Raw genomic sequence first — 10,795 nt, forward strand, 5'->3', positions numbered from 1 at the left:
AGCAGAAGATGGCCTAGTTGGCCATCATTGGGAGGAGAGGCCCTTGGTCTTGCAAAGATTATATACACCAGTACAGGAGAATGCCAGGGCCAGGAAGCAGGAGTGGGTGGGTTGGGGAGCAGGGTGGGGGGGAGGGTGTAGGGGACTTTTGGGCATTTGAATTGTAAATGAAGAAATATCTAATAAAATTGCACACACACACACACATATATATATATATAATATATATATGTCATATATATATCATATATATATGTCATATATATATATCATATATATATATCTCATATATATATATATATATATATATATATATATGATCCAATTCAGAGCAACCACACTCACATCTGTTTATCAATTTCTTCTTAGAAATTCATCCTCCATAGCTTTTATCAATTGGCCTATTGAAGTATATCTGAAGAGAAACAATTCTCCAATGTTTCTTCACTGAAAAACGTTAGATTGTTGTTTATGTCAGGTACAAACTTTAGCTCTTGAGCAGAAGGAAAGAATATGTTGAATAACATCTGTGTCTGCAAAAAGCAGAACTTCTGCCTCCTCAGACACAATGCAAGGGGCACATTACCCAACCTTATTAATTTAATTCTCTTCACATCATCCCCTGACACTCTGTTGTGTCACATACATGCTGAAAATCTTGTAATTTTTTCCCTGGAAGCATGTGACTTAAAATAGTGTAACTTTAAAAATGGAAAAATATTTCAAATCTCAAATGGTTTTTGATCAAATTTAGCAAAGAGTGTGGTAGCTGGTTTTAAAGTCATCTGACACTGAGATATAACTGGCATAGGTCTCTTCCTGTTAGCATTCCTCATTAGGGTTTTGCTTGGTATTATTTTTTTTTGTTTAAAATCACCTCATGTGTCTATTGCCCAACAAGGCTCCCACTCCCCCTTCCCAACTGGTATCCCCAATCCTTCGTCATCTTGGTCCTGTCTGTACCTGGCACCTGGAGTTAGTGAGCTTTGTGCCATAGTGAGCTTATGCGGCAGCTTGTGTTGTGCCTCGCCTGAACCACTCTCTCTCACTCATCCCCTGGCCCAGCCCATAAGGTTGTACTCCTTCTTGCATTTTTACATGCAGTCATCCCATATGCTCCAAAGAGAATCTTTGTTTTGTGTTCTCAGAACTGCTCTCCCTGTTTTCTTTCTGTTGAAAACTCTTTGTAGAGTTTGTGATTTGGTATAAGCATTTTCCTTCCTTGGCTCTTGGTCTTTTGGGTTGGGAATTCTTGGGACATAGACTATGTATGTAGATGCCAATACAGAATTCTGAGTGATATACTTGCATACAAACATATGGACAACACAACGTGTGTGTGTGTGTGTGTGTGTGTGTGTGTGTGTGTGTGTGTGATGCATGTGCGTGTGTGTGTGTGTTGGAAGTTTGAGATGAGGTCACATGTAGCCCCAGTTGCTGCAATCATATTGTTCGTCTGCTGCTTTGGGAAAACATAGCACATCCTGTTGCATCCATGGTGACCCCTTTGCCTAGAACTCAAACTCATTTTATTTTTGTCACTACTCTCTGGTTATCTCTGCCTCCCTTGTGCCATGTTCTATGCCTGGAGTCTGGCACATAGTTGGCATTCATTGATCCTCTTAAAATCCTGCCCATGACTGCCTCAGGAGGTCTATCTTGACTTCACCCCTTTCTTAAACATTACATCATTTTTGGTATTTATAGTCCCAGAAAATTTGTTTTGTGTTATTAATAGTATAGCATTGACAAAGCTATTATTTTACTAATTATTACGATTGCTATCACTTGTGCATGGTGTATGCATGTGTGTGCATGTGTGTGCCTATACAGACACAGCTGTGCTCACCCTGCAGACATGTGTGGAAGCCTAGGGTCAACTTTGATTGTCTCCCTGTATTGTTTTTCACTTTATTTTTAAAGAAAAGTTCTAGCACTGAACCCACAGCTTGATAATTTGGCTAGGTGAATAGACTAGCAGGCAAATAGGATCTATATCTCTTTGCTCCTCAACCCCAGTTCTGGTTTCTTTGGGAGCAGGTAGGGTTCAGTAGTAGACTCTACTGGAAATACTGGGATCAGAAAGGTTTAAATTCAACAGTAAAGATTTGGTTGGCTGTTCTTTTTGAGAAGACACTGGGAATGTTTAATCAGAGGTAAGAGCCAATTCTGTGTTAGGATGACAACTCAGGAGGCCTTTGTCTTATCCTCCCTGTTAGACCCAAGCTCCCTCAAGGACAGGCCCTGATCTTGCTTGTGTGTGCTTCAGAATTTATATGCACAGAATTAGCTAAACTGAAGCAAGCTGATGAGTTAATTAGCTCATTCAACAGAGACCAACTCAAACTTAAATGAAAAAAAAAAGATATCAAACAATAGCAGAGGAATGGAGTCAGAGGGGGCCTTTCTCTCATCTCCGTTCAAGTGCTACTTTAATAAGATGACATATTCTCTAATGTGAAGAAGGTACAGAAAATAGTTTGTAAGTATCCTTTTTACTAATTGGATCTTATGACCTAGTGAAAATGAGATAATATTCATCTTAAATAAATGTTTTTTTTCACTATTTTATTATTGAAAGAATTCACTGATTTTTAATAAAATTCTACCAAAAATAGTGAGTGAGAAAACAAGACCTTGATGAACTGTCCAGTAAGGAGATGCTTCTGGGACAAACGGCCCCCACTTAGCTGTGAAACCTTTAAAATCCTTTCAGTAAAGTGTCTCAAATTACTTACAGAGAGGTGACCAGCGCATTTCGAGTGGTAATTTAATAACCTGAAAAGGAGTGCTTTAAAGGCAGGTGAGGCAGAGGTGACAGGCATCTACAGGACATTTTATTGTGGAATCTTGGTGCTCACTGAGGTAAGGAAGACAGTAAGAGGATTATAACAGGGGTTGAGGGAAGGGAAAGAAAAAGCCAGTATTCCTGATGCATAGGTTTTTAAATTGGCTGGAGGTAGACATTTCATTGCTCAGCCCCTGACTGTTCTTTTAAATCTCTTATTGACAAGTAAAACCTTTCCTACAGAGAAGTATCTGGAACATACAATCCCCATTTGCAATGTGGGCGACACTGTAACCCTGACAATTATAGCCTGTTGCTCTTTTATCCATTTCAAAACCAGATTTGGAAGGCGCTAAGAGTTGACAATTTGGCACACACGTCTTTTGACAACTCTCTTCCATTGTTGCTCACATTGGCAACATTTGTAGATTGATTCAGTTTTAAAGCAATCAGATTATATGTTCCCATGAAATGGATGAGATTTAAACTTCATGGTAGTTAATAGAAAAAACAAATTTGTGAAGAAAAAATACATAGAGAAATGGCTGGTTTTGAGAGAAATAAAGAGCAGAAAAACATGGACTCCAGTGCTTGGCACATCTTGAATTTTGCCATAATGGAAAAGAAACTTATTTTTGATTTTGGTCTTTTGGGACTAGATATTAAAAGGCCTTCATAACAATGTTCTTTACAAAAATATCAAGAAAACAACAAACTTTTAAATTTAGAGTTACGGCATATTTGTTACAAGTTAATTAGTAAATTCAGATCTTATTGATACTTGCAGAATGCATCCATCCTGTGATTATTCTGCAATTAATCTTTGGACACAAAGAGGCTGGAAACAGATAAACACTTGCTCATAACACTGGACTTCAAATCAATTTCTCAGTTTCTTCCTTATTTTGGGACTAATAATGGAAACTACTTGAGGTTTGTATACCTAGGTCTTAAGCTGCCTTTCTAGGTTGGTTGTATATGGTTATGTCGTTTTGATATTTTCTGCTCTACTACCTTTTCATTTCTTTGTGGGAATGACAAGGGGAATTGATAATGGGATGAAAGATATTTTATACTATTTCTTACAATGTTTCACATATAAAATTATTTAACTTAACACTAAAGTGTATCATCAAAAGTGAAATTTTACACATAATCTCTAGGTAGTAAATACTTTGTTTGAATTGAAGGTTGTGATCTGTGGGTTTCTCCTTCATTTATGGTCTATTTCTTTGGGACCTGCAAGAGAAGATGAGTGAGTATTGAATCAGGCCATCATTATGAATCAATAGAGGAAAAAAAACCAAGGAGTTTGAATTGACTCAGTTTCTCTACATCAGCACAATATATGCGAAAAGGGAGATTATTATGATCCTTTAAAGGGGACCATGAATATAGGCATCCAAATGAATAAACAAGAATTCCCTTCTCAGTCATGGCAGCACTTTAGAAGGCCTTTCATTTCCAGAAAGGACATATGTAATTAAATATCAGACTCAGCACAAATTCTTCTATTCACATGTGCACAGATACACATACACACACAAACACACACACATGGCATATTACTTTGTAAATTGTGGGAAAATTTCTTTTCTTGATCCTAATTTTCACAAATTTTACCTCTCTCTTTCCCCTTGTAAACTATTTGTGCTAGAAATAAGCAGTCAAATTGGGCCATTGAGATGGCTCAGTGGTTAAAAGCATTCGCCTTGTGAGCCTCATGACAAAGTGAGGTCCCAGGATCACATGTAAAGGTGGAAGAAGACAAACAGTTCCATAAAGTTGTTCTCTGATCTCTGCTTGTACTCCACAGCATGTGTGCACATTCATACTACACACACACACACACACACACACACACACACACAAATAAGATAAAATAGATTTTAAAGAGAGATCAAGTGTTTTTCATAAACTTTTGGGTGCTCACTATGAGTATGCACAGGAGGGCAGTGCTTGGGAAATGCACTTCATCCGCATCTCCTAGGCTCATTCTTAACTCACACAACTTGTGTTACTACTTTTCAAACTATATATGTAGATTATCTCTTTGTCTTTGTCACCAGATTTTTTTTTTAAAAAATCATTTTTGTGGGCTCTGTTCTACAATGTTTTCCCCCTGTGTTTCCAGATGAGCTTGTCTTTTTGACTATAGATAAAAACACTGAAAATTAACTTCCTGTGATAAATGTTTCAAATGCAAAAATGAGAAAAGAAAAAGAGGAGAAGGCAGAGAGGGGACAATGAGTCAAGCAGACATGTTCACAGGAGAAGATTCTTAGAGGTGACTGTTAGTTAAGAGTTGGCAGGATTCCTTCCTTCATCTACTTTTTTTTTTTTTTTTTTTTTTTTTTAGTAATATAAACGAAGCTGCATTAGTGTGGGTCTGTCTGTGTCTGCCCTGTGCAGAATCGCTTGGGAACTGTCCAGCAAAATATCTCTTGAAGAACAGCATGGTGTTAAACCTGGGTGCCAGCCCAAGGCAGAGACAAAGGACCCCTTTGCTCTTCACCAATAAGCCAACTGTTAAAAGATTAAACCGTGTTGTGGAGATAACAAGAATTTAGGCGCTGGCAGCAGGTGCTGTACAAAGAAGCAGTTGGCAGCATGGGTCTTCTAATTCCAGTCAAAACAATCTCCTGCCAGATACATAGGGAAGTTTAGAATATGATGGCAACTTGGAGTGAAGAGGTAGAGTGGGAGCGCTGCTTTAAACACTGAATCCTGTGGAGGATGGCTTAGCAGAATAGAGTTTATTATTGTTCATAATCTGTGGGGAATCCCTGCTAGAGGCCAGCCACTCCTGGCTATCTGGGGGATACACAGTCAAAGCACTGTGGGTCAGATCTGCTCATGTGAGGCATTTAAAAAACTTTCATTTTCACACAAAGGAGTCATACAACATTTTCTCCTCTTGAGAAAGATCTCTTTCCTCTTACAGGATAATCATCATAACGTACCCTTCAGTGATCATTTGGACAATTTAAAATATAGCTTTATGAGTTATTGTTTAATTTGTATATTTAAAGTCATCTGCTAGAAAATAAAAAGTATTGGTGAACTTGTAGACTTCTAACATCAGAAAGAAAGTTAAATGGTTACTGAAGCAGCACCATTTAGCATACTGAAAGTATGATATGGTATGATATTGGCCTAGCTCTATAGACACTGCTCATTAAAAGCTGTAGTTACTTGAGGACAATGTTACTATAAATTAGGAAGTAAATTTTATTAAGTGTGAAATAACAGAGTTCCTATAGGTGACACAAATGGATGGAAATTAAATAGTCAAGTCTAAGCAAAACATACGAGAGGGTGCAATATGCCTCCCACATATACAATGTGATAAACAATACAGGTTGTGCAATCTCTTAATGACTCCAGGAGATATGGATGGCATGTTTCCCCATCAGTGCCCGCCCTTCCTCAGTGATTCTTCAAGCTGAAGTCTCAGTTAATATGTTTTTATTCTCAGGAGCATATGTGGACTCCTGATCATTCCCCCCTACATTTGATGTTTCCATTCTACAATCCATGATGTCACCCTGTGGCACATCAGCCTTCCTAAAACCTGCTGTAATCTAGACCCTAGTGAAACTTTCAGCATCTCCCTGCGGTTCACCTAACTCTCTAGCCCTTACCTGATGTTTTCCTCAGTTTGGCCAAATTACCTTTTAAGTCTACTGTGAAATTCTATGATATATGAACTAAAATTACCTTAGTTTTGATAACATCTTACTTTATATTACCCATATCAGATGCATCCTTCAAGGGCCATGTCATATGTTACTTCTTCAAGATACTTCATTTTAATTTTTATAACAAAATGGGCCCATTATTTTAGATGCCTCTAGTGCAATTTAATTATTTTCATAATGTTTAACATGAAATTGTGCACATGCGCATGCGTGCTTGTGTGTGTGTGAGAGAGAGAGAGAGAGACAGAGAGACAGAGAGAGAGAGAGAGACAGAGAGAGACAGAGAGAGACAGAGAGAGACAGAGAGAGACAGAGAGAGACAGAGAGAGAGAGACAGAGAGAGACAGAGAGAGACAGAGAGAGAGAGAGAGACAGACAGACAGACAGACAGACAGACAGACACAGACACAGACACAGACAGGATCTCTACTACATTTTTTAAGGCATGAAAAATATTTTATAATATTCCATGCCACACAGCCCAGTGTGGCATATATCATCAGTACTGACAATCAAACATACGATTTGAATTAAATGAGGCTAAGTACTCATTTTTGAAGACAACTCCTCCATCAGAGAATCTACTGTTTTGTCATCGTTCATTCATTTTGAATAGGTGTGTTGAAGAGTGCTCAGTTTTTAGACTACAATTTGAAAGTGTATCCCTTTCCTTGTGATACAGATGGATCCCAATATTGTTCATTATGCCTCTGTTTCCATCAGAAAGTACCATTCCTCAAGGAGTGAAGTCAACAGCAAGAATCAGAGAGTGTCCTGGCCTTCAGCCAGCATGTGGCTGATCACCAAGGTACCAAGAGCATCTGATCTTCCCAAATGACTTCTCTCTGTTTTCTGCCATGATGTGCTGCTCCTGTACCTGGGGCCCTCTTGCACAGAAGCATGCAAGTGACTGCATGATAAATTGCTGACTACGCAGAAAGTATGGTATCACAAATTCAAAAGATTTATGTAGGTCCCTAAAGGGGAATTAAGTGCACTTTTAGACATTCTGATTAGTTAACTTCTCAGAGGATACTTAAACCAAACACAGAGCTTGCACGAGCCCCTCAGACATCATTTTCATAACAGGTGTCTTACTTTTCTTTGCTGATCTTTACCAGCTCAGCATCACTGGGCCTGATACATTTACACCATGCTAGGTATATTTCACCAGACATGGTTCTACTTTATCATCTTAATTTGTATGTTTGTTTTTGTGTATCAGAGAATCATTGAATAACCCAGGTCAATAGATGAATTTATGCTAGACATAGTTCCAGAGGCCTTCCCCACCACCACCACAGCTTAAGCATAAGTAATTGGATGGTTTCACATGACCAGAAATGTTTAGATAGCAGTAAAGCATCCTGTTATGAATAGTGGCAAAGGAAAATAAAAAGACAAATACAAGATGTGCCTTCTCTTTCCAGATAAAGTATAGATTTGCAAGGAATATTTTAATAGTAAGAGGGAAGGAGGCAATTATATTTCCTCATGTTTGTCAGATCCAATTATAAATCAATAAAGAAAAAGTTAAGTATTTCCTATATAAATCTATAAGCTGTTCACCTTTTATACTGAACATTTTCTTTTAAAAATGACCTTGAAGTATTGTATGAAAAGTCAAATGTCTGTACCCAACCTTAGGACTTTATTAACCATTAACTCATTTTTAAAGTGTTGCCATTATTATATTAGTATTTTATTCCTGTTAGTGTTAGAATATACCTGAGAAAGCAATATGAGGAGGAGGGCTTTGTTAGGTCAAGGCTTCTCAGGTCTCAGTCCATGGTCAGCTGGCCTCTTAGCCTAAGACAGCAGAGCACTGCCATTGAAGGGCATGGGAGTACAGCTGCTCGCCTCATTGCAGTCATGAGAGAGAAACAGAAAGGGACCAGGGATTACATATACTCTTCAAAGGCAACTCTCAGCAAACTGTTTCTCCACCCACATTGTATCTTTCAGTGTCACATTAAACTGTAAATCCACCATTGGATTTATCCTATGGTGAACCTATTGATCCAGTCACTTTGCAGTGACTGGATCCACAAGTGGTGACCAGGCCTTATACACAAGCCATTGACATTTTATATCAAAACCATACCTCTTACACAGTTTAATAAATCAAGGCTAGTAACAAGAAGGCAAAGATTGTTGGTCCATATGACTTCATAAATTAAGCTTTTCATCTGTATTATGAAACCCTGCTTTGTCTTCGATCAACTGTGCTGTTCATGGGGCTGTGTTCTCGTGTCTGCGAACGTGCTGGGAACCTCTCACTCCTAACTACCAGTCTAGTCACACATGGAATCAGTGCTGGGACTTCTCACCCTAAATTAAATGGATTAGATGATATGGAAAGTCCTTTTCTAAATCTCATCTTGCGTAATTTTATAGTATTTCTTTCTAGAAATTTGTTAACTTGTACTATAGAACACTTCCCTAAAGTGATTGAATGAAATGTTTGCCCAGAGTGTAGCTTTCCTAGAACCCCTTGTGGTTGAGAGAAAGTTATTTGGGAACACTGGGATACAGTTTTATTAACTCTGAAGTAAGTTAGTCACACCTGCCTTGCAAAGTTCCCCAAAGTAGAAATCAGATACTAGGTATGATGTTGAAACATAGCATTTAATAATAAGAATACTCAACAATAGCTCTCTTTCCCTTTATAAGCCTTTCCATTTTTCTGCATAAACAATCATGCAAGGATTGCAAGAACTTATTGCTACTCAAAACATCTAAAATATTTTCTCTAAGTCACCACATATTTCTTGTACATACAATAAAAATATGAAGAACAAAAGATACACACTCTAAAGGAAACAACAACAAAAAACAACATTCACAGAAACTCTCTTTCCCTCTTTAACAGCAAGCCCTTTTCTGTCATAAAAGGTAAAATTTTGCATGCCGTAAGGTCCTGTAGGTATGAATAAATCTCTCAGTGGTTGTGATTCATTTAAAAACGAACTAATTCACTAAGTGGGAAAATTATTAAATAGCCATTTATACAATATTCTCAATTAATTTCCCTGGCAGAGAATCCTCCCATTTTAGACAAAGAGATCATGACCACAGTGCCGTTTTAACCTATGGTATTAAGACCCAGAGTAAAACTTGAAATTGACTTGAAGGCTGAGGATTTGCTTCAGTCCTCCCAGTTCACTGCACGTGTCTCTGTGCATACAGATTTCAAGTAAGCTCTGTAGTTATAACTCCAGCAAGTGACACGTGATGGACCCCAAGTCACTATACTGTGAAATATGCACAGAAAAGAAGGACAAATGAAGATATCAAGGTCTGTTTTATTTTGCGCTCAACTGTAAAATGCCACCCTCGTAGGACAGAGGGTCTCTGCATCTGAGCAAGGCTCACTGACGGCTAAGTTGTGGGTAGTATTTCACTTTGAGCCACTGTTAATATCCAGCGTTATCCAGGCATAATGACCTCACTATTTGTGACACATTGTTGAATTTTCTGGTTCTTTTAACTTATTTAGACTCTTTTCTCCCTTCCCTTTCATTGGAAGGCTGGGATGATCCTGAACAGAGCGATAACTCAGGGCTGCCTGACTGTTGGTCATCCAGTCTGAGTTGAGACCACCCAGGGAATATCACTAGAAGGATATGAGTGACTGCTGTAGAAATGGTAATGCTTATGAGCAATCTGGTTCAAAACAACAAATACTGACTGCAAATTCTGAGTAGGCATATTTTGCAAATCCTGAGCGGGTCTGTGGAGATGCTTTCTGGCTTGGATAGAGTAACCACTAAGCATTTAAACCTTGCTACCATTACTATTTTAATCCCTGAAGAATTTTGAAAATTTTTGCCACTTAGTTTTGTGCTGTACTAAAAAGAGAAATGTTGATTTCAAACATATTTATTCAGTCAACAAGCTATGTGAGCTTTACTCTATAAGCACTAGGATTCATTGCATTATGTCCATTTTTATTGAAACTTAGAAAAATTAAAATAGCATGTGTATTCTTAACCTTTTCTCCATTTTTTTTCCAAAGGAAACTATGTTTATTTACAATTCTGGTCCCAATACATGGTGGGGAAGAGGGGGAACAACCAGGATCTTTGGATGACGCTGAGACGAAACATGAAAAACATGTCTGTACCTAAATTTATCACAGGCAGGTATGTACCTTGGGGCTACGCAGTGGGCACGGGGAGGGTGGGACCCAGTTTAGGGTGTTTATAGAAGGTTCCTCAGGAGAACACTCACTCCTAATGAGAAGTAAAGTCGCTGACAAACAGCTGGTGCTCTTAATTGGTGGAAAACTGGAGCATTGGGGTCC

At 38.3% G+C, this 10,795-nt stretch overlaps 1 protein-coding gene across 1 annotated transcript in view; it reads left to right on the forward strand.

Moving 5' to 3' along the window:
• Positions 1-10,795, forward strand: part of Dcdc1 (doublecortin domain containing 1) — a 361,410-nt gene that overhangs the window by 169,133 nt on the left and 181,482 nt on the right. Inside the window, 2 exon segments of the mRNA XM_029468240.1 lie at positions 7,172-7,297; positions 10,019-10,137. Of these exon segments, the coding sequence (XP_029324100.1) occupies positions 7,172-7,297; positions 10,019-10,137 (245 nt within the window).

This window comes from Mus caroli, chromosome 2 (assembly GCF_900094665.2).
Source record: "Mus caroli chromosome 2, CAROLI_EIJ_v1.1, whole genome shotgun sequence".
Lineage (NCBI taxonomy): Eukaryota > Metazoa > Chordata > Mammalia > Rodentia > Muridae > Mus > Mus caroli.